General features: G+C 38.2%; 1 protein-coding gene across 1 annotated transcript in view; it reads left to right on the top strand.

The window, feature by feature from the left end:
- The window catches only part of LOC135364027 (lipoxygenase homology domain-containing protein 1-like), a 123,224-nt gene that overhangs the window by 78,206 nt on the left and 20,786 nt on the right, over positions 1–24,232 (top strand). Inside the window, exons 8-10 of the mRNA XM_064587504.1 lie at positions 4,775–4,994; positions 20,286–20,440; positions 24,047–24,125. Of these exons, the coding sequence (XP_064443574.1) occupies positions 4,775–4,994; positions 20,286–20,440; positions 24,047–24,125 (454 nt within the window). The remainder of the gene's footprint in view (positions 1–4,774; positions 4,995–20,285; positions 20,441–24,046; positions 24,126–24,232) is intronic.

The raw sequence follows: 24,232 nt of genomic DNA, 5'->3' as shown, positions 1-24,232 counted from the left end.
CTTTCAAGAGGAAGGGCATTGTTGGTATACAAAAAAAGCCAGGGGGCAGTGCTCCAGGAAAAGTACTCACCAGTGGTAGCCTATGAAGTATTATGGGAGTATCAGGGCTTCCTATCTCTTTGGGAGGGGGCGGCACTAGGACTGATTAACATCAAGAATTTTTGCCTAGGGCATGTGGAGGTGAAAAGCATCTTATTTTCATTGTCATGTACAATATAGCAAATTATCTATGCCTATGGTTTTTGTATATTTGTTTTTAGTAGTGTTGCTTACTTTCTCTTAAAAATTTACCCTGATAATTTCGATGTTTCTAACATATTAGAGCCCAAGTTTCCAGTCCATACTTCCACATTCCAGTCCTGAGCTTTTAAGGCATAATGTTCTTTTGAAAGGCAATAAATATGTAAAATGAGATATTGAATGGAAATGAAATGCTCCCAGATGGGATTTCAGTGATCACAAAGCTAATTTGTGTTCCGGTATATTTTTTTCCAAACTATGAAAGTGTTCTTAAACAGAGAAAAGAGACTTTGTAGAACATGAAATTTGCTTCCAGAATAGAATTGTTTGAAAAAATAACTTTGTTGCCATTTATTGAAAAAATACTCAAGTTTGCATGAAGAGATTTAGCATCTTCAAGTTAGAAAAATCCAACCGGCCAGTAATGACATATGCAAAAATGTCTGGATTAAGATCTACATCTAAAAGTAGATACCTGATGGTAGTTATATTTGTGGTGAGCACAGCATAACATATAGAAGAGTTGAATCACTATATCAACTATACTCAAGTAAAAAAAATCTTAAAAATTTTGTTACAAAATTTTTCTGCAGACAAACAAAAAACTCCAAAACTGGATACCTGAAGAGGGAATATTTTTTTCCATAAACTTTTTGTATGAATATTCACAGATCCACCAGTCATGTTGCTTTCCTAGACAATATAGGTTATTCCTTCATGGTACTGTAACTGAACACTCTCTAATAGATTATACAACTTTTAGCACACAAAAGCCTTCATCTTTGGAAAGGTAGGCTATGCATTGTATTGTGCAGTTTGCAAAGAGAATGTATTTTTTGCAAGTTCATTTTTCAACTTTGAGAATCTTTTCTGCTATTTTTTTGCATGAATATTTCCATTTTCATTGACAAATGAAAAATGTCCTTTCTTGTGATAATCCTCAAATTCTTTCTTGAGTACCCCTCAAAATGCTACCTAATTTTCCCAACTATTTCAATCAAGGGAGCTCCGAGTAAAGGGGTGGTCTGAACACAAGGTACAGTACAAGTCCTGCTTATTCTTTAGAGAACTCTCCAAGCCTCTCTACCCTGTTCTCTGAGATCTGCATGGACTGTCAGTCTATGAATTATAACGTGTGTTCCCAAGATTATCTAATTTGGTGCTTACAAAAGCCCTGTTTTTACAAAGAGAAACTTGAGACTCAGGGACAGGAAACGACCAGCCTCGAGCCTAGTTTTCAGATGACAAGCTCTGCTTTTCTTCTCATGCTCTGCTTCCGAAAACCGGACTCTGATCTAGTTAGGCGGACACCGTGGTCAGGAATCCTATGCCGGGGAGCTCTGCTGATGCTCCTGGCTGGTGAGGACTTGATGGGTGGAGAAAACTGATCTCCCTTGGCTAGTCTCCTTCTCTCATCTGTGCAGCTCAGTGCTGGAGGGTCAAAGGCACTGAGAAAGAATACTTGTACGATTGAAGTAAATGGACTTTAGTTTCCTTTTCCCCTCTGTATTCTTCACCCACTTCCTTCCATCTCCCTTTAGTAATAATAATAATAATTACTAAAATCACCACTATTTATTAAGAACCTAATAATGTGTTTATTTGACCGAGTTTTGCTAATTAATGTGTCCCTTATCCTCACACTCTCCCAGTAAAATGATTCTTAATTACTCCATTTTATAAATGAGGGAAGTGAAGTTCAGAGAGAAGATATCACTTCTTCAAGATCCCAGTGCCCGAGGGTCTCAGTGCTGGGTTTGCAGTGGATCCCTCTGCCGCAAAACCTGTGTGCTTCTGTGTGACGCTAGACACCTCCAGCCAAGGAGTTGCTCCTGGTCCATTTCTTGACAGCAGCATCTGCTTTTATGAAGTACCTATTCATACCTGAAAGGATACTAGCTTCCATGCAGATGGAGAGAATAAAACCCAGACTTGTGAAATTTCAGGAACAATAAGCTCTGACTCAAGAAGTACATTCACTCTTCTTGGTTTTGCTCATAGCATTTTCTGTCTTCTCTCCTTCATGGACATGGTGCTCAGTCTTAGGCAGACGCTTAACCATCTGAGCCACCCAGGCGCCCCGCATGTGTGTGTTTTCAAGTGTGGAAGTTAAATGTAGAAAACTAAAAACCGTTATATGCAAGAATAATTTCTTGGCATATTGCATTTGTACTTTATTAAAGCTGAAGTGACCCAGGTTGACTATATTAAGCCAGAACAAAGAGTTCCAAATCAGTTTGGCTAATATGTTAGAAGTAATTTGGGAGCAATCTATAGCACTAGCCAGACTGTGGTACAGTCATTTGGTTCTTATTTTAATTGGCCAACCCATGCATGCATGGTGTGTGAGTAATGATTTAGTTTCTGGACCATGAACTATTTAGGTTTTGTTGACAAATATCTGCTTTTACCAGCAGGGTTAGACATAGGCCTTATCAATTTCAATTTTACATATGATGGTTAATTAGTAGTTTAATTTCCTTCTGTGAATGCTGGACCTTTTCTTTAGATTAGTCTTGTTTTTATATTAGGTAGATGTAGGCATTTTCTATTTAGCACATAATTCTGATTGATAAAATGATGTCTGCTAATACTGAGTGCTATAGAACTTCATAAGATTGGTACTATTATAATATTCAGATGGGGAAACCGAAGCTTAGAAGAGTAGGCATACTTACTGACACTTAGACAACCAGCAAGGGCAAAGGAACTTTCAACTCTAGATCTCATTTCAAAAAACCAGGGTTTTAGCCACCACACAATTTTGCCTTTGAACCCGTTTTGGGATGTGGCCTCTATTTTCATCCCTATGTCCTATTATCTGCAACTCTAACTCTATAGGACGTTAGTTATCTGTACAAAGCACCAATATTAAGATTTTTTACATGATAGTATTTTTATAGCCACTTTGTTCCAGAAATAATAGGAGGGGCCCAATTATTTAGCTCAACTCTATTGAACTCTGTGCATCCTGACCAAGAGGACAGAATTTATTCACAACAATTATCACCAGTGCAGCAACCCAAAATTATATTACCAATAAAAAATATTTTAGTAGAAAAAAATGTGGCAGGTCTGCGTAAACTCTGAAGGAGTAACTTCCAGTGGCGATGTGAATACTTATGATAATACCACAGGGGAGAAAAGAAGTTAGGTGGAGGGAGAGACAAAATACCAGAATGCTGATAACATTGTTTCTAATTATGGTGTCACATAGTATGCAATTTAAGTACCTTGATATAGGGAGATTAGCCTGATTTATTTAGGTGGGCCTAATCTAAATCGTATGAGCTTCTAAAAGCAAACATCTTTCTCCTGCTGGTAGTAGAGGGAAAGCCAGAGATGCCAAGAATGAGAAGGGTTCAGTGTGCCCTTTGTTGGCTTGGAGGTGAAGAGGCTACACATCAAGGAAGGAACCTCAGTTCTAAATCCACAAGGAACTAGATTCTGCCACCAACCTGAATGAGCCTGGAAGCAGAATTCTCCTCAGAGCCTCCAGAGAAGAGCCCAGCCTAGCCCATACCTTGAGTTCAGCTTGTAAGGCTCTGAGCAGAGAACCCAGTTGAGCCACACAGCGTCTGGATTTCTGACCCACAGAATCGGGAGGCAATAAAGGTCCTTGTTTGCAATAGGAACCTTATGTAGTATGTAAATGATCAATTTTTTCATATGAACCCTGTAAGAATTTTCAAAAGAAAAATATTGCTCATTCTGAATAGTGAATGATACGTGAGAATATTTATCATGCCAGGTAATTAATTAATTGGTGAGGTGCAAAGGGGCATAAAGCAGAATTACTTGTTAATCATATTACCAACACTGTTGCAAAGTCATAGTCTTTCCAAAGCCACTCTGTTTCAGGGCTACCTGGTTAGCCCTAGTTTAAATCCAGAAGCATATATGTCTTTTTTTGTTTTTTTTTTTTCCCTCAGGCTCCCACTTTAATGGGAATATCCAATCTATTATAGACACCAGAGAGTTAGATTGTCTTCCTCAAGTCTAACTACCAAATAGTGTATATCAACCATTATAATAAAACATTTATTTTGCAAGGTAATAATATTGAGTTGCTAAAAAAAAAATGTAGTGAAAACTAGCTGGATTTAATCTATTGGTTTGTCCATGGTCAGTAGATTCATGCTTTGCCATATGTAACTGTATTTCATAGTGTTACAAGTAAACAGTTCTAAGGAAAATTAGTCAGGAGTGTATGTGGGGAAAACAGATACTGAGTTCAAAATTGAATATTTTTTTTTTTTAAACATTTTATTTACTCATTTGAGAGAGAGAAAGAAAGAGATACAGAGAGGGTTCAAACAGGAGGAGAGGCAGAGGGTAAGGGGGAAGCAGACTTCCTGCTGAACAGGGAGCCAGATGCAGGGCTCAATCCCAGGGCCTGGAGATCATGACCTGAGCCAAAGGCAGATGCTCAACCATATGAGCCACCCAGGCCCTCAGAATATGAATTTTTGATTTGAAAAATCAAATCAGAAATGTGGGAACTTTTATTTCCTCCCCCCCTTTTTTGTTGCAGATTAATCTTAAAGATATTGGTGAAATCTATAAAGTACGCATCGGACATGACAACAGTGGAAAGGATCCCGCGTGGTATCTGGAAGAAATTAGTCTTGAGGATATAGACACATGTGAGGTGTTTTGTCTAGCTGTTGACTCCTGGATAGCTGAGAATGAAAATGGTGGCAATCTATGGAAAGAAATGCCCATTGCAAGAACTAATAAAGCACCTTTACCAGGTATATAATTTCCTTTTCTTTGTATATGTATTAAAGATTAAAACGGTTGAGATGATGTAGAATGGAGATCGACAACCTTTTTCTGGAAAGGGCCAGACACTAAATATAATATGGTTTGTGGGCTATAAAATCTCTCCAAACAGCTCAGCTTTGCCAGGGTTGTGAGACAACTGCTGTAGATAATATGTGAAAGAACACTGTGGCTGCATTCCAATAAATCTTTATTTGTGGACACTGAACTTGGAATTTTGTATAAATTTCATTTGTTAAGAAATAGAATTCTGCTTTCAATTTTTTTAACCATTAAGAAATGTAAAAAGCATTCTTAGCTCCTGCGCTGATTAACAACAGGTGCTGGCAGATTGGACCCAAAGGCCTTCGCTTGCCTACTTCTGATTTAGAATATTAGGCTTTAAGGTTAGCACTTGTATGGCCGTGTATATGCAAGGATGTATGTGTATCATCAATTCATCTGTCTGTAAATGGTTTTGCTAGCCATTTAAATGTGGCTTTCCTCTTGTTTTCCTATGTTAACAAATGTCAGGAGCACCTGAATTCCTTTACTCAGTTTTGTTTTCTTTTGCCTAAAAGGGAACTCACGCATTGCTTTAATTGTCTCTCCATCCATTCCCTGCATCTCTCTGACAACCATCTTATTTTTGCCTCCACTGCTGTAGTGAAAATGTTCTCTCTCAATAGATACTGATGGCCGTTTTGTTCCAAATTAAAGGACTCTGTGTGTGTATGTGTGTGTGTTCTTGGTGTCCTAGACTTTTCTACTATATTTGACACTGTTGTTCCCTCATTTGAAGAAGAAGAGATTTCTAGAGGCTCTGGAACCAGACTCACTGAGTTAGTCTGGGCTTATTGATATGTTTAGCTGTGTCACCCTGGGCAAGCTACTTAGCCTCTCTTAGCCAAAAATACTTCATCTATGAAAGGAGATAAAATTAGTGCCTATGTCATAGGATTATTTTAGGTACATGAGATAATGCACTTAGTCTTTAGAATAATGTACTCACAGTACTTTGTTCCTGGCACATAGTAATCATTCAATAAATACTATTACCATCATTGTTATTAAACATTTCTCCATCCCTGACCTCTGTCACATGATACCAACTTAGTTCTTCACTGTTTTCTCTATTTTTTTCTATTTCTATCACTGGCTCCACTTGGTTCTCTTTCCTTAAACATATGGATTTTAATGCTTGATTCTTCCCTGCCCTTTTGAGCCTTTCTCTAACTTCTGTTGTTAACTCTACAGGGAGGTGTAATATTTCATCTTCAGCCCTGTCCTCTTCCTTGCCTTGAGTCCCAGTGTTCCATTAGATGATTCACCACCTCATCATCTCTAATAACTATCCATGGTCTATTTAGCCGTTCCACACAAGTAGAGGTAAACACATGTATACAAACAAATATTAGGTGCCAAGTGTGTGCCGGGAGTACAGAGAACCAGAGAATAGAAAGATGATTCAGAAAGGGCTTCCATTCCCCAGAAGTTATTAAATTTTATGGTTTCAGTTCTTATTTTGGTTGTAATGATTCCCCTCATTCTGTCTTCTCATCAGTTTCTTCTCTTCAACTTCCCTCACAAGTCTTCACTCCGCAGCTCACTGATGCTTTGAACCCACCACACCCCCAACAGAAATCACCACCCTGGACCCTCCACTTTGGCCTGTTTCCTTTAAACCTACATGGAGAGCCTGACTTTCTATACAAAATTCACATTGATTAGTCTCTCTCCCAGCAGGGGCCCAGTTTTACATATTCTCAATCCTTATTAGATTGATGCATGGCACAAGACACATGGGCTGTGTGCCATAGAAATACTTGTAGATTAATTCAGATATAGGGGAAAAAAAAAAGATTTAAGATAATGCCAGCTTAATTATAGGAGAAATATTTAAAACTGATTCTTTATATTTGTATATATTTTCACAGTTTATGAAAGCATTTCCTCATAGGTAATCTCATTTAATACATAAATCTCTAGATCTTAACAGTTTTAGTTGCCCTACAGTCATGTGAGGATGGCAATAGTATCCAGGAATGTCACAAAGGCTGAAATGGAAAAGATAAAAGGGCCCTAGGAAATTGAGAATTACAGGTCAATACCCATGATGAACATAGATACAGAAATCCTCAACAATATATTAGCAGACTGAATTCAACAATACTTTAAAAGGATCATACACTATGATCAGGTAGGGATTTATTTCAGGGGTGCAAGGATGGTTCAACACCTACAAAGCAGTTGATATGCCATTTTAACAAAATGAAGGATAAAAATCATATGATCATCTCAATAGATGTTGGAAAAACATTTGACAAAATTCAACATCTTTTTATGATAAAAACTCTCAAAAAAGTGGATATAGAGGGAATGTACTTCAACAGAATAAAGGCCATATATGACAAACCCATAGCTAACATCATGCACAATGTTGAAAAGTTAAAAGATCAGAAACAAGACAAGGATGCCCACTCCCACCATTTCTATTCAACATAGTATTGGAAGCTCTAGCCAGAGCAGTTAGGCAAGAAAAAGAAATAAAAGGCATCCAAATTGGAAAGGAAGAAGCAAAATTGTCACTGCTTGCAGCTGACATGTTATATATAGGAAGCCCTAAAGACTCCATCAAAAAACTATTAGAACTGGGGCGCCTGGGTGGCTCAGTCATTAAGCGTCTGCCTTCGGCTCAGGTCATGATCTCAGGGTCCTGGGATCGAGCCCCGCATTGGGCTCCTCGCTCTGCAGGAGGCCTGCTTCTCCCTCTCCCACTCCCCCTGCTTGTGTTCCCTCTCTCGCTGTGTCTATCTCTGTCAAATGAATAAATAAAATCTTTTTTTTAAAGATTTTATTTATTTATTTGAGACACAGAGATACAGAGAGAGAGAGAGAGAGAGCATGAGCAGGGAGAGAGGCAGAGGGAGAGGGAGAAGCAGGCTCCCTGCTGAGCCAGGAACCCGATGTAGGGCTCGATCCCAGGACCCTGGGATCATGACCTGAGCTGAAGGCAGATGCCCAACCATCTGAGCCACCCAGGCACCCCTGAATAAATAAAATCTTTAAAAAAAAAAAAACTATTAGAACTAATAAATGACTTAGGTAAAGTTGCAGGATACAAAGTCAATACACAAAAATCCATTGTATTTTTTACAATGATCACAAACTATCAGAAAGAAATTAAGGAAGCAATCCCATTTATAATTGCATTGAAAAGAATAAAATACATAGGAATAAATTTAACCAAGGAGGCGAAAGACCTGTATATTGAAAACTATTAGACATTAATAAAAGAAATTGAAGAAGACACAAATAAATGGAAAGATATTCCAGTAGCAAAGCAAGCTTGAGAAAGAAGAACAAAGCTGGAGGTATTGCACTCCTTGATTTCAAACTATATTTCAAAGCAATCAAAACAGTCTGGTATTGGCATAAAAACGGACCCATGTGTCAATAGAGCAAAATGGAGAGCCCAGAAATAAACCCACATATATGTGGTCAATTAATTTGTGACTGAGGAGCCAAGACTATACAGTAGGGAAAGGACAATCTCTTCAATAAATGGTTCTGGGAAAACTGGACAGCTACATTTAAAAGAATAAAACTGCATGGAGCACTGGGTGTTATAAGAAAACAATGAACCATGGAACACTACATCAAAAACTAATGATGTATTATATGGTGACTAACATTAACATAATAAAATAAAATTAAATTTAAAAAAAGAATAAAACTGGACCACTATCTAACACCATACACAAAAATTAACTCAAAACACATTAAAGCCTCGAACATAAGACTTAAAACCATAGGGATGGGTGGGTGACTCAGTCGGTTAAGTGTCTGCCTTCGGCTAAGAGCATGATCCCAGGGTCCTGGGATCAAGTCCCGCATCCGGCCCCTGCTCAGCAGGGAGCCTGCTTCTCCCTCTGCCTCTGCCTGCCATTCCCCCTGCTTGTGCTCTCTCTCTCTGACAGATAAATAAATAAAATCTTAAAAAAAAAAAAAAGACTTAAAACCATAAAATTCCTTGAAGAAAATGTAGGAGGTAAGCTCCTTAACATAGATCTTCATGATTTTCTAAAATAATCTGACATTGAAAGCAAAAACAACAAAAACAAAAATAAACAAGTGGGATTACATTACATCAAATTAAAAAGCTTCTGCACAAAAAAGGAAACCAGCAACAAAATGAAAAAGCAACTTACTGAATGGGAGAAAATAATTGCAAATCATATATTTGATGAAGGGCTAGTAATCCAAAATACATAAAGAACTCATGCAATTTAATAGAAAAAAACAACCCAATTAAAAAATGGGCAGGTCTAAATACTTTTCAAAGAAGTGATGTATAGAACTGATAGCTACACTTGGGATGAACATAACATAATGTATAAACTTGTCAAATCACTACCCATTGTACACCTGAAACTAATGTACATTGTGTGTCAACTATACTAAAAAAAATACATTCAGATGGCCAACGAGTACATGAAAAGATGCTCAAATAATAATCATCAGGGAAATGCAAATCAAAACCAATGAGATATCACCTCACATTTGTTAGAATGGATAATATCAAAAAGGCAAGACATAGCAAGTATTGGTGAGGATGTGGAGAAAAAGGAACCCATTCCCAGTGTTGGTGAGAGTGTAAATTGATGCACGCACTGTGGAAAACAGTATGGAAGTTCCTCAAAAAATTAAAAATAGAACTACCATATGATCCAGCTATTTCACTTCTGGGTATTCATCCAGAGAAAATGAAAACACTAATTTAAAAAGATACAAGGACCCCCAAGTTTATTGCAGCATTATTTACAATAGCCAAGATAGGGAAACAATGTAAATGATCACCCATGGATGAATGGATAAAGAAGTTTTGAGATATACACACACACACACACATATATATATACACACACCAATAATTATACCAAATAATTATATATCCAAAATTATATATATTATACTATATATCTGCTATATAATTGTATGTACTAGTGTATATTATACCATAGTATATATAATATAATGACATTTATTTACTTATATAATTATTTGGTATAATATGTATAATTTGGGTATTTTATATATATGTATATGTGGGTATATATATATATATATATATATACATATAAAAACTATTATTCAGCCATAGAAAAGAATGAAATCTTGCCATTTCTGACAATATGGATGGAACTTGAGGGCATTTTGGCAAGTGACATAAGTCAGACAGAGAAAGGCAAATACCGTATGGTCTCTTTTATATGTGGAATCTAAAAACAAAACAAAAAACAAAAAAACCCAAGCTCATAGATACAGAGAACATATTGGTGGTTGCAAGAGGTGAGGATAGGGGATAGGAGAAATGGGGAACTGTTTTTTTTCTTAGTTTAAATAAATTGAATAAGAAATTTTTAGAAAAGACTTGACATATTCTGTTGCATGAATCATTTTAAACTGATGTAGGAATGTTAGAAATACAGAGTATATACGAAGAAAAGTTAGAGCTGATATCTAGCAGTTGGGGAAAAGATTTAGAATCCTACTATTCACCCTGTTGCTAACATCTGTCAAGAATCCATTCTGCTTTTTAAAAACGGTGTATAGGGGTGCCTGGGTGGCTCAGTCTGTTAAGCATCTGACTCAATTTTTGGCTCAGGTCATGATCTCAGTGTTGTGAGACTGAGCCCCATGTCGGGCTCCATGCTGGTTGTCAAGCCAGCTTAAGATTCTCTCTCTCCCTCTCCCTCTGACCCTCGCCCCGCCTCTCCCCTCACCCAAAATGACGTATAGAAGGATTTTGAAACCCATGGTACCAATAAGAAACAGAAGAAATCATATTGGCCTGCTATATTAATTATTTCTTAATTTATAGTGTTTTAAAAAGCTGTTTTTAAAAAATGAACTTTATTTAACTCTATTGGACAATTATTTTATATTTCTTCCAATTATGACATATGCATAGTTTGTTACATGTTAAAAAAAAAAGTGGAAAGCAGTTGTATGGGTTTTTTTTTTTTAAATCCAAGATACAAAAGAAAGTCCATTGTGCTTTAAATGAACTATTGATTTTGGGTTCATTTAACTTTAGCAGCAATAAAGACTCAGCATGTCTCCCCTGCATCATTTTGTTCATCCTTTTCCCAAACTAGCTAATGAAACTTTATCCATTAGCATTTCCCTTTTAAAGGGCCAATTTCTTAGCTGAAGCACATGAGCCATTTCTACAACATTTTCTTCTCCAAAATAATATAATGTAATACATGATACCTAGAGCTAATCTGATCTAGTCATTTTTTTTCCAGTTCTGACAAATCCATCTAGCTGCCCCTTCCCCAGTTTGATTATTTGCTCATTTAGGGGAAAATCATTCAAATAAGAAAACAAAAAGACAATGACACCTCAATATTCAGGTTTAACTAGGGATCAAAACCAACTAGTGAGCAAGAAGCAGTCCAAGCATGCTGAGTATTGCTTTTGGAAAGTCATTCTTGGTGCCAAGAGGTTCATTTACTATTCTTGTGACATCAAGGAGAGCCACAGCAGAATCAAACCGCTGAATTGATATTTTTCTGGTTTGGGTTTGAAAGGAGGACTGAGGAGGGGTTGACCTTCAATATTTTGGGATTGTCTGTTCATCTGTCAAAATATTCTGAAGCTGGCCCAGGGAAGAGCACAAAGAAAGATTGTAGGGGAACTTCTTTTTAAAATGAAGCTATTAATACTTAGGTTTGTCAGGCTGGATAGAGTCCTAGGGACACTGGAGGGTTATATATTTTTTTAATTTAGTAGCACAGAAAGAGTGCTTTTCCTTGCAGTTGGCATTTATACTCTGAGCCAATTAATTTTGTGACTTTGCCTCTTCTTTTCAAAAGATTACTGGAATGTTTTCAAAAGAAAAGGTTTTTTTTTTTTTTTTTTTTTTTTTTTTTGAGACTATTAGTCTATAAATCATCACTCTTTGGGGGCTGAGCTGGATTGCTGGTGGGATCAGAGCAATCTCCTCTGGGAGACCAGCACTGCCAAGCTGAGCCTGTTCACATGCACGGTTTCCACACCTTCCTCCAATTTGCTCACCATCTGCCATGTTTGTGGGGAAAGGCACCAAGAGCTGCTGATCATCATTGCTTAGTTGTCCTTAACAATCTTTAGTTAATGGCCTGGTGGGCATGTCCAGGACTGATAAGAATGCTGACTCAGCTCACAGTGGCCTCTTCACAGGTTCTGGCTCCAGGCTTTCTTCAGGGGAGACCCATGATAATGGGAGGGGAGGTTTGGGGCCACAGCTGTGGCCGAAGAAATGTTTGATGCTATATTTTGGTAAGGCTGCAGGAGGTATGGTTCACTTCCAAACAAGAAATAACTCTCGGAGAACGTAAGAAAGTACCATCATAATAGAAATGCATCTGCTTTAAAATATTTGTATTTATCAGATTTTAAGTAGTAAGAAAATAAGTGCCTTTCTGAACACTTGCAGACAACCTACAACAAGTTTTGGATGATAACAGCTAAGCTAAATTTGAAAAAACAAGCCAGCTTTCTGTAATGCTGTTGCATTTACCACAATACCCATGGTTGAGGGGAAAATGTGGGCTTCAGAGACAGACAGACCCTTTCATTGATGAGACATCTGACGTGCAGAGAAGCAGAGTCCGGCTTCCAAACCTCGGTCTCAATCGCAGGTTTTGTGAGCTGGGGCAAGTTACACAAGTTTTCTCAGTTTCAGTCAGTTTTTCTGTGAAATGGAACATATAATACCTATTATTAGAGTGATCACCATGCAATTCACCATCCAAACCAGGACATTTCTGAGAGAGAAGAAAGGCTCTGTTAGTGCACAAGAACAATGAGTGTCAATTGGGACCATTCCAGACAAAGCAGAAATGGGGTCACCCATTGGGTTTTCATCAGGAGGGTATGAATATGGTATTTGTCACAGAGGAGGCACTCAACACACACTAAATTAATTTCTTTGTTTTCTCCCTTAAACTTGTTTTTCCCTCCTGCTTCCTTCATACCATGTAGCTGGTATCATGATGGGAGGGCAAATGCAAAGAACGCTTTGGGATTAGGACAGGCTATTATTCTCAACCCACAGCCAGAATGGCCTTCTTAAAATATCAATCAGATTATGTCACTCCTTTGCTTATGACCCTCCAAGGTTTCCCAACACACTAAAAGCCAAAGCTATCACAATTCCTACAAAGCCTGCTCACCTCAACCATTGTCAGTGTTCCTTGGTGGTGCCCGGCAAGCTATCCCCTCAGCCCATAGGACTCTGCCCTTCTACCCTGCCTGCTAGTCTGTGCTGCCCCCAGGCCTCTGCATGGCCAGCTCCTTCACCTTCAGTCAGGTTTCTGGTCCAAGGGACCTTCTTAGTGAGGCCTTCCTGGAGAACCTTCTTTTTTTTTTTTTTTTGTAGATTTTATTTATTTGCACATACAGACCTTGGAGACAAAGCCAAAGGTCCAGAAACAAGTGGACCCTGAAAGAAACTGGGGAATGAGAGCAAATTGGGAGCAAAAGGCTCTGGGAAGGTAGCCTTGGTTTAAGGTACAGTTCTGGGTGCAGAGGAGCCAAAGCACATTCTAGATGATGATTCATACTTGAGCGTTTTTTAGGGCAACCAGCAGAGATCAGTACACAGTACCAAAACTTGCTGTAGGTTGTCTTCTAGCAGGGAGAGGGGCAGAGGGAGAAGGACAAGCAGGACCCCCACTGAGCGGGGAGCCCAACATAGGGCTCGATCCCAGGACCCTGAGATCATGACCTGAGCTGAAGGCAGACGCTTAACCGACTGAGCCACCCAGGGGCCCCATCCTGGAGACCTTTGATAAAATATGAAGACGTTCCACTCCCCTCCCACCCTGGCACCTCTCTCTACAGCTCAAAGGTATTTCTCTTTCAGCAATAAGATAAATATTTTCAACCAAGAGACACATGAAGATTCAGTTCTAAACCGCCAACGTTCGTGGTCTTGGGCAACAAACCTTCAGTGCAGATTGAAGTGTCTGCATGTGTTTAACACTGACTCTCATTTACCATCTGTTTCTGAGATCGGATTTCTTTGGGCAGTTTGTATCAACATGATCACACCATGATGAGTACTGAGAAAACTTAATTCTTGGTGACCTGAGAGAAAGCACTAAACAGTCCATTAATTAAATCAACTTAGAGCTTCAGCCAAGGTGTTTGTCTTGGGGAAGTTCAGCTGCGCTGCCTGGAGAACTCTATAGGGAGAATCGATGCTTATCCTACAGAGGTGGTAGAGACAGCCCTCCATGCTCACCAGCATCGCAGGTGTTTTGTGCAGAGAGGAGCTGCCTCCCATGGGAAGGAATGTAGAAGGCCCTGGCAGGGCAAAGCCATTCAATATTACCTAGGAACATTTGAGCATAATGACTAACAACATGGCACTAGGAAGTTCCCCCCAAACACAGATAATTACATTTCATTTTTTTCCGAATAAGAAAGTCTTCAGGAAAAAAAAAAAACCCACAAAATTTACATTCCCTAAAAATACTGTGTGCCCCTTGACAGAGATGGGGGCACAAATGCAAAGTTCATGGCCTTCTAAACTTTTTTCCTTAGACTCTGTGATTATTTGTTTATGACATCCAAGGTTGGTAGACCTGAGATGTTTTGAGAGTTTGTCGCCCAGGATGAAGAGAAGGGCACTGAGAGATCATGGCCCCAGGGCCATGTGCTAGTTGGAGAGAGTTGGTAGACTGACTGCTCCAGAGACGGTTTGGTGCCACCATCTCTAAGTTGGAGAACTAAATATTTAGAAGGGCTTGGGTGTAGTCTTCCAGTGAGGACCCTACTTAAGATTTAAGGTCCCATGAGTTTCACTGAAATATTCATGTATTTATGCTCAACTCAAGACATGGAGTGTGTGTGTGTGTGTGTGTGTGTGTGTCCATCTACACACATTTGCACAGAAGCATGTCTCTCTAGGGTAAGTCCCAAAAGTCACCACCCAATGAAAATTTGAACAATGTACCCTAGGAGGAGAATGGAAGTCTGCAACTTTGGGGATATAGCTGGAAGAATGATATTTTTATATGACTCTATTGTTTATTTGGTAGATGGGGCATTTTTTGGGTAGCATATTTGAGAACTCCTGGATGGTTTGGCTCAAAAGAGAGTAACACCACCGGGCCATACTGCACAGGGGAGATGAGATAGCATTTCAAATGAGCTCACTTAGGAGGAGCTTCTAGCACCAGTCTGGCAGGGAGGGCTTGACAATGCCAGTTCCCTGCCCCCCTTCCCTTCTGCAGTCACTTTTTGGGACTGCTGGTACTCTCCGGACCCTTCACGGTCAGAGTCTGAGAGGCCAAATTCACTCGTCCCTTCCTACACATACAGACCTTGGAGACAAAGCCAAAGGGCCAGAAACAAGTGGACCCTGAAAGAAACTGGGGAATGAGAGCAAATTGGGAGCAAAAGGGCCTGGGAAGGTAGCCTTGGTTTAAGGTACAGTTCTGGGTACAGAGGAGCCATAGCACATTCTAGATGATGATTCATACTTGAGCGGTTTTTAGGGCAAACAACAGAGATCAGTACACAGCATTTTTTTGATAGATGGGTGGATTAATAAGCATTCATTTATTCAGTCCTCTTCAGTAAACATTATGTGTGTATGTGTACATGTACTAGGAGCTGGGGGTTCAGAACTGAAAAAGATGTAAGCCCTGCACTTACAGCATGTGAGATTTAGGAAGGGAGACCAAGACACCCAGTACCCAGGGACGTGCACTCCTTGGTGGTGGTGGGGGGGTGTTCAGCGCGAGGGCAGACCATGGCTTGGACTACAGACAAATCTGTGAACACAGCCAACTGCTTCATAGAGCATCGATGATCTCAGGTGACTTTCATAACAGAATCACCAAATATTCTTTCACGATTTATTCAAAATCATCCTAAATTGAGAGGATTGTTTCCCTTTAGGCTATTTCTCTGGCAGTAGCTGTTTTAATGTAGGAGGAAAATGTCCTGGCTCAACTATTTTATTATGACATCCTAATACTAATGAATGGCAGACTGTGGAATAAGGCAGCAGCCTGTTTCTTTCCATATTTACTTCTGGGGCTGACTTTATTTGGTCATCTGTACTTCTTCAGTTCAATCTTGACATCTTAGATCAGGTTAGTGGTGGTCCTTTCCTCCTGAACCATACACTGGCCCTCCATGACCCTATGGACTCTGCAAATAAACTTCTGGTGTCTAAATATTTAAAACATTCCATTCCAGTAACTTTGTGAAAAGCCTGCCTCATCAGCATACACCTTGAGTATATGGTACCTTGGGTAATCAAGAAATGGGCTACCACGGGAATGAAAAACTTCTTGGCATGATAAAATATTAAGAGGTGATCCTTCAAATGCAATTCAGATTAAAATTAGAGGACCATACTAAATATAATATATTTTATAAACAGTTAATTGGATTCAGTTCCTTTACCTGTTCATTCAAAAATCAGGCAGGTATAGGTGTGAGACAATCCTTCTGGATATCCTCCAGGTTACTCCCTCTGCATTGTTTTTATCATCATGTCATGGATTTGAATCTTCACAATCATGACTTTGAGGGGTGCAAAAATGCTTCATAGCTGATTAAAATCACACCCCTCCTAGGTAAACTTTTTGTGGTGATAGAAATATTCTCTATCTTGATGGTGGTGGTAGTTACAGGACTTGTAAACATTTCCCAGCACTCAGCAAACCGTATACCTTAAAAGAGTGATTTTTGCCACATGAAAATCATATTTCTACAAACCTGACATAAAAATAATCCAAGCCCCTATTTCCATGGATGATGGAAATCTTAATCATTGTAACTCCAAATAAGCTTTGTCACTTCCAATATAAAGCTTAGTTTCTTTTGGTCAAAAATGGGTCAATTCAAAATTCTCATTCTTCCCATCCCTACTCCATGTCATCCTCAGTTCCTGGATGTCACCCTCATATGTGAAGAGGACCCTTGGTGTGGCTATCCCTGAGGCATCTCATTCCACTTCCTCTTTAGGTATCACCTCCTCCCTCTTCTACTAAAGGAAACACATGTCCTACCATGGCTTTGTTTTCCCTCTCCTAAACTTCCAGTGAAAAATCACATTTGAGGAATTTTTTTCAGTCCCCTTCCCAGCCATATGATATTTTTAAGATATTCTTGTGGTTAAGAAATTATATATCTCCCTATGAAGAACAAATATATATATATTTAACTCTATGCTTTCTGTAGTAAGCAGAGACTAAAGAATTCAAGATTTCTTGAAAGGAAATCTTAAGGATACTATTTATGGGGATGTTAATGCTTGGAGTTGATGCAGATAAATCAACGTTAACAAACGCTTGGCACAGATTCTGGCCTAAAATGATATCTGAGGGAAAAAAAAAACAAAACCCAACCTGCAGGTTAAAATTTGAGAGATTTTTGTGTCACTAATGTGGTGATGTTAAATCTTATTATGTAGGCCACAAGTTTGTCAGCCCAAAGAATGCTAAGCTTTGGCAGTAATCCATGTGCTATGCATTCCTTGAAAGATGGGAAAAGTTTTGAAATGACTGTAAGTATAGGTAAATATAAGGGTGAGAGAGTTGAAGGTGATGACATTGAGAACACAAGTGAAACAAATGCCCTCCCCCCCCAATGGTGAAAATATATAGTTTAGCTATGAACTGAATTGGATGATAGTTATGGCAAACAGGAGGACAAGCAATGTTATTATTAGGTGCTTATGGCCCATTTTGTCTGAGTGAGTAAGGCTCACAGCAGCTGAGGCTCCTGACTCATTGTACGAAAGAAAAATTTAGCATCAACTATGGTAAAAAGAACATTAGAAAATTGGGGGCAAAAAATGCCCAATATTTACAGATAACCTAAAGCAACAAGTTAACTCTTTCAATACTTTTAGCTAAATCATGGTGAGAGATGTATATTAACTTCTTAAAATCTGGTGCTTTAAAAAAGTTATTTGCAGCTGAATCATTGATTAGTAATACTTGTCTTCGAATATGTTCAAGTAAAATGATCTCTTCCATTCTGTATAACATCCATGTCTAGAAACCCAGCCTTGAATTTTTCAAGTATTTTGAAGTAATTATAAATTTTCTTCTAACTCACATTTTTTACTTACTGTTGCCCTCTCTCAGGATTTCCCCTCCCTGTGTGACGGGTCCCTCTCTTGGAATAGAGATAATTTGTTAGCCTTCTACATTTTTTTACAACAATGCAGGTCCTTTAGCTAGAACAGTATGGCCCTGCCTTTGAATCAACAACATTGAGACCTGACTTTCACACCCAAGGAGAGAGACTGAACAAAGAATTCTCCGAGATCTTCACTTGCTAAGACTTGTTTAAAACACATAGTATTTTAGGGTGCATCTAATCAACATGTTAACTAGGTATTCCTTAAATTCTCCCTTTCTTTACTTTAAAGGAAGAATTTTGTATTGCCTTAAGGATCATGAAAAGGTTTGGACTTAGAATCTATTGTGCTTTTGTTGCAAAACTACAGCAAATGCTTAGTGGATTATGTAATACTGTACAATTAAAGTTGAGTCAATGTTAAAGATTGCAGCAAATGTCTGTTTCTCTGAGTAGGATTATATGTTTTCTTTCAATTTCCAATTCAAACTATGTAACTCTTTTTGAGATAGAGAGAATCTCAAAGAATAAAAGTTAGTGCTCAACTATGGTATCCACCTTGTTCTAAATATGGGGTACATTTAATTCTCTTTGAATTTTAGGTGGCAAGTGTTTTTTTTTTTTTTTTGGTGCTTGTGCACTAAACTTAACTTATAGTAGCTTCTGGGAATAATACAATGTTACGAATATTTAAGTTGTGTGTAGATAGCAAGCAAGCTGCATGATTTGATCATGGGACAATGGGTACATAGGTTGTACAATGTGTACAGTCTATACTGCTTGAGGGAGCACTGAGTGTTGTTCTTTGTGCCCTAAGTATATGATCTTTGTCCTAAATAATTTTTGATATGTCCTTTTTTAGACCTTTAACAATTTTTTTTTAATTTTAGAAGTGTTTTAATATTTTAAATGTCATTTTTAAAAAATTTGTAAACAAGTTCACTCTTCCTCTGAAACAACAAAAAAATTCTCAGTAAACAGAAGCAAGGCTTCCCTATTAAGGCTTCCGATCATGCCTGTCTACATACTTGTTTTCATGAAGAATTCTAGCATAAATTTTGGCTTAATTCAGTTCAGGCAGTTACCCAGGTTGTAAGACCAGATCTTCTTTATAGGGAGTTTAAAAGATTTCTTTGGTTGTCCTAAATTCATGAGAAGTGTTCTAATTTTCTGCTTAAGCTCAGCTGGGTTTCACTCTGGGGTATTTTAGAATATGTAAGACTGCTCAAAGAAACTGATTTATCTTCTCTGCTTACACCATTTCCCAGTATACCACATTTGTCTTTTTAAAGGTCAGGCATGATGGAAACAGGCAATGTTTCTCACTTACCTTGTTTTCTTACTTGTTGGATTTTCATGTCTGAGTTCTTTGGAAAATGTTAATGCGAATTTCTATAAATGCAACTGTTCAATTGCACAGAGTTATAAAGCGTTCTAGAATCTGGAATTAAAAGTACTCATTGTGTCCAAGATATTATTCATATTAGTTGTATCAGCAAGAACAATCTTTTTTCTAATTAGCGACTTCTACCAGTGTCTCAGAAATTACGTTAATTCTAAGGTCAAATATGGTGAATTATAATTCGTTGGTACCTCCCTGCTATCTTTTTTAAAAATTTAAATTTGTATCTCTCAAATTTGTATCTCTCTAAGATCTTTGTATTTTTTTCTCTCTCAAGAGTGCCATTAAAAATATCCATTATTGGAGTAGTGATCTTTGTGAATAGCAGCGTGAGTGACCAGCTGTGATTAGAACAGCCAAACTTTGGGGGGAAAGTTGCCACTTTCATCTAATTAAGAGAGAGGAGAGTTTTTATTTTTTAAATACAACTTTTCATAATGGTGAAAGTATAGTGGTTAATGAAAGTGGATAATTACTAGCAATAATTATTTTGAAACTGTAGTTTGGGAAATAGCTGAGTCTTACGAATGAGGTAAACATGGGGCAGTCGAGAGTCTGTTTGAATGGGTCTGTGTGAGGAAAAGAGCTGGGACCAACCACCACGAAGAAACTCATGTCAGCTAGATTAGGCAACATTCTGATTGTTTTTCAGGGTATCTAATACATTTAGAGAGAAAATAAAAATGAGAAAGATAATATCGGATTTCTGACATTTCAGTGGTGGTTTATGAGATCTACATGTACACGGGCAGGAAGCCAGGTGCAGAGACAGAGTCTAATGTGCTTATCAACCTCATTGGCACCAGAGGAGATTCAGGTAACCGAAGGCTTCATCAATCCCAAAATAACAAAGTCAAGTTTCGGCGTGGACAGGTAATAGAAAGATTTTTATTGATTCTTACCTACCATCCTTCCTCTAATTTCTTTAACTAAAAAGACACACAGAAAATTCTAGAGCTGCTCATTTGACACCAATTAAGAAGTACGGAGAGGTATGGGCACTTCTTGGTGTGCATTGTACTGTCTGGGGCTGAGTGGAGGTGGGCTTAACCAGGGACAGTGAAACCATAAGTAACTCCTAGTTTTTTTTTTTCTGCTATTAAAAACAAACAAAAACCAAAAACAAAACAACCAAGATTATATTTCCAGCTAGGGCAGTCTGGTTCATGACAAAGTGACTATCTTGCTGACAGCTAGAAACATTTGATAAATACCTATTAAAATTGATTTTAAAGGCATTGGACAGCTGCCAAGGCAATTAGGGTATGAGGGTCCAAGATCTGGGCAAGAAAAGAAGTGCAGAGGAGAAGCTGATATTCAGCATCGTTTTCCACCATTTATAAACAGACGCTTAGAAGCAAGAAGCCAATCAGAGAGTGGCCATGGAGAGCCCCAGATGTGGTGCGGAGATTTAGAAGCTCTCAGAGGGCTAGGATTCAGTCTGGACCCAGCAGTAAAAACTTCCACTTGCAAAGTGGGACCTTCATATGAGTTCTTCCAGAGCAGAGCCTGGGGCAGGTCCTCTGGGTGGTTAATGGGGAGGGGGGTGATCCTAGGAAGCACCGTGAAGGCATGAATGTAGAGGAAATAAGGAAAGAGGAGGAGCCAAGGTAAGTAGCATTCTAGAGGTCACCTCTGTTGACAGCAAGGACCTTCAGGACCTCAGCTGACAGACGGGGCACCAATAACAGTGGTGGCTAAAGCAGTTGAGCAGGAAGGAACACAGTCCTGGGCAGTGCACACGCAGCTCTGTCCCGAGACTCCCTCCATCCCCAGGCCCAATGGGCAGCAGGCACCCAGATGGCCAAGGCAAGACCTCTACATGGAAAATGACAAAATATTATTGGGAAATTTTTAAAAAGTCACAAATTAATAGAGATACACTATGTTCCTGGATTGGAAGAGTGAATATTTTAAAGTGCTCACTTTTCTCCTTATCTGCAGTTTCAATGCAATAGCAATTAAAATCCCATAAATTTTTTTTATGGAAATTGGCAATCTAATTCTAAAATTTATGTGGAAGGGCAACAAGTCAAATACACCCCAAATAACCAGGAAGGTTATTAAGAGAAAAACAAAGCTGGAGGGCTCACACTACCAGATATTGAGATTTATTGTAAAGTTAAAGTAATTAAGACAGCATTAATTGGTACAAGGCAAGACAAATAGAACAAAGAAGCCGAATAGAGCCAGAAAAAGATCCCCATGTCTTGATGTGCAGCATCAGGGAAAGGCAGCAAATTGGATATCAATTATGATATCCAAGAAATTATGAGCCCAATTTTACACTGAACCCCCAAATCAATTTCATATAAGTTTAGGTCTAAATCGGAAAGGTAAAACAATCAAGTATTTAGAAGAGACTACAAAAGAAAAACTTTTGTGATCTTGGGGGTAGGTTAGGATTTTAAGAATCTTTTAATGGTGGTAAAATACGCATAATATGAACATTACCACTTTAACAATTTTTAAGTGTACAATTCAGGGGCATTGAGCACATTCATTTGCATTGTTGTGCAAAGATCACCACCATCCAGCTCCAGAACGTTTTATCTTGCAGAACCGAAACTGTACCCATTAAAAAATAAATCTTATTCTCCTCTCTTTCCCCCAACCCAGCCCCTGGCAACCACCATTCTACTTTCTGTCTCTGTGACTTTGATTCGTTTATGAAACTCATCTAAGTGGAATCAAAGATATTTGTCTTTTCGAGACTGGCTTGTTTTACTCAGCACAATGTCTTCAAGGTTCATATGTGTTGTAGCATGTGTCAGAATTTCCTTTTTTTTTAAAGGGTGAATAATATTCCATTATGTGTATAGACAAGATTTCGTTTATCCATTCATTAGTATGAACACAATTGGATTGCTTCCACATTTTGACTACAGCAGCATTGTGAATAATGCTGCTATGAGCATGCATATAGACTAAGATTTTAAAGACAAAACAAAGAAAGCACTAAGCATAAAGGAGAAAAGATAAATTTACACCATTTTAATAAAGACTTCTCTTCCTTAGGGCACCATGAAGAGAGTAAAAAAGGCAAATCACAAAGTAGGAAAGATATTGTAAAATATATCCTGGCAAAGGAATGTTTCTAAACTTTATACACCAACAGATCAACAAGAAAACAGTAACCCCATTGAAAACATGGCATGACACTTGAATATGGTCCTTCTGAAAAAGAAGATATCTAAATAGCCAATCAACATGAGAAGTGTACACAACTTTGTTAGTAATCAGGAAAATACAATGGAAACCATAATCAAGGGTCACTGTGCATAATCGGATGGCTTAAACTTGAAAAGAATGACAATACCAAGTATTGAGTACCTGTGGAGCACCTTGATCTCTCACACACTGAGCATGCACAGTGTGCAGTGCTATAAGCATTTTGGAAAAGTAGACTATCTACTAATGCTCTATAACCCAGTAGTTCCCCATCAGAAACGTACACAAATATACACAAAAAGCCATGTCAAGAATGTTCTGAGCAGTGTTATTTGTAATACCCCAAACCCAGAAACAATTATTGTTCATAAGTAGCAGAATGGATAAATAATGTGGAATAATATTCAGTAATGAAAATGAACAAAGCATTGTTAAATAAAGCAACATGGGTAAATTCCACAAAAGTTGAGTAAAAAGCAGAAAGAACATACTGTATGATTCTGTTTATGGTCCTAGACCTGGCAAAACTAATTAAAAGGATAATGGCTACAACTGGGGGAGATTATGACTGCAGTGGGCCATGGAGGGGTCTTAGGGTGCTGTTAATGTATCATTTGCATGGATGTGTGCATTGAATGTGTTGTGTATTTTCATTTGTAGACTACATATCTAGTTAATAGTTTATTTTAAAACTTCATTTGTATATGCATGCACCTGTAGCCATTGCAATGCATAGTTGACTTAGAAACAAAATCTACTGAGAGGCAGACACCAGTGGTGGAGAGCGTACATTCTGGAGGCAGACTGCTGGGGGCTGAGTCCTGGCTTGGTCCCTCACTAGATGTTGACCTTGGAAGTGAGTAATTGAACTCTGTATGTCTCCATCTCTTCAACTGTAAAATATGACAATGAGTAGTAATTACTTCTTGGGTCGTTCTGAGGATTAAATATATGAAAAACACTTAGAAGAGTTTGTGTATAGTGAGGGTGATATCAACTATTATTATCACTACTAATGGTAGACTTAAATGTTATGATTACATTTTGAAAATCTTTTTCAGATTTATTTAGACCGTATGATTAAGGAGGGCAAAAATTCTGTTACTTGCTTATATTTGTCTCACAAGGCATAGTGTAGGACTGCATATAAAATAGTAGGGGAATTTTTTATAGTATAGTAGTAATAATAATAATATAGCAATACATAGCAATATAGTGATGAACTGATATAGTACTCATAATGCTATTTTTTTCCTAGAAAAAGGAAATATCCTAATGGTCATTCAGTTTATTTTTGTTATCATACAGGTTGATATTTTTTCCATCGAGGCAGTGTCTCTTGGAAAACTGAAGAAAGTTCTGATTAGTCACGATGGGACAGGTCCAGGTAAGATGTGCTTTCTTGGTAAGAAGTCTGTTTTGAATTTATTAAGAGTAGCATAAAAGGCAGGTGAAATAAAAAGATAAATATACAGGTCTTGTAAAGTTGAGATA

This window comes from Mirounga angustirostris, unplaced genomic scaffold (genome assembly GCF_029215605.1).
Source record: "Mirounga angustirostris isolate CCGP_5_RB_7025 unplaced genomic scaffold, mMirAng1.0.hap1 SCAF_4, whole genome shotgun sequence".
In the NCBI taxonomy this organism is placed as follows: domain Eukaryota; kingdom Metazoa; phylum Chordata; class Mammalia; order Carnivora; family Phocidae; genus Mirounga; species Mirounga angustirostris.
This window is presented reverse-complemented; position numbering and strand designations above follow the sequence as displayed.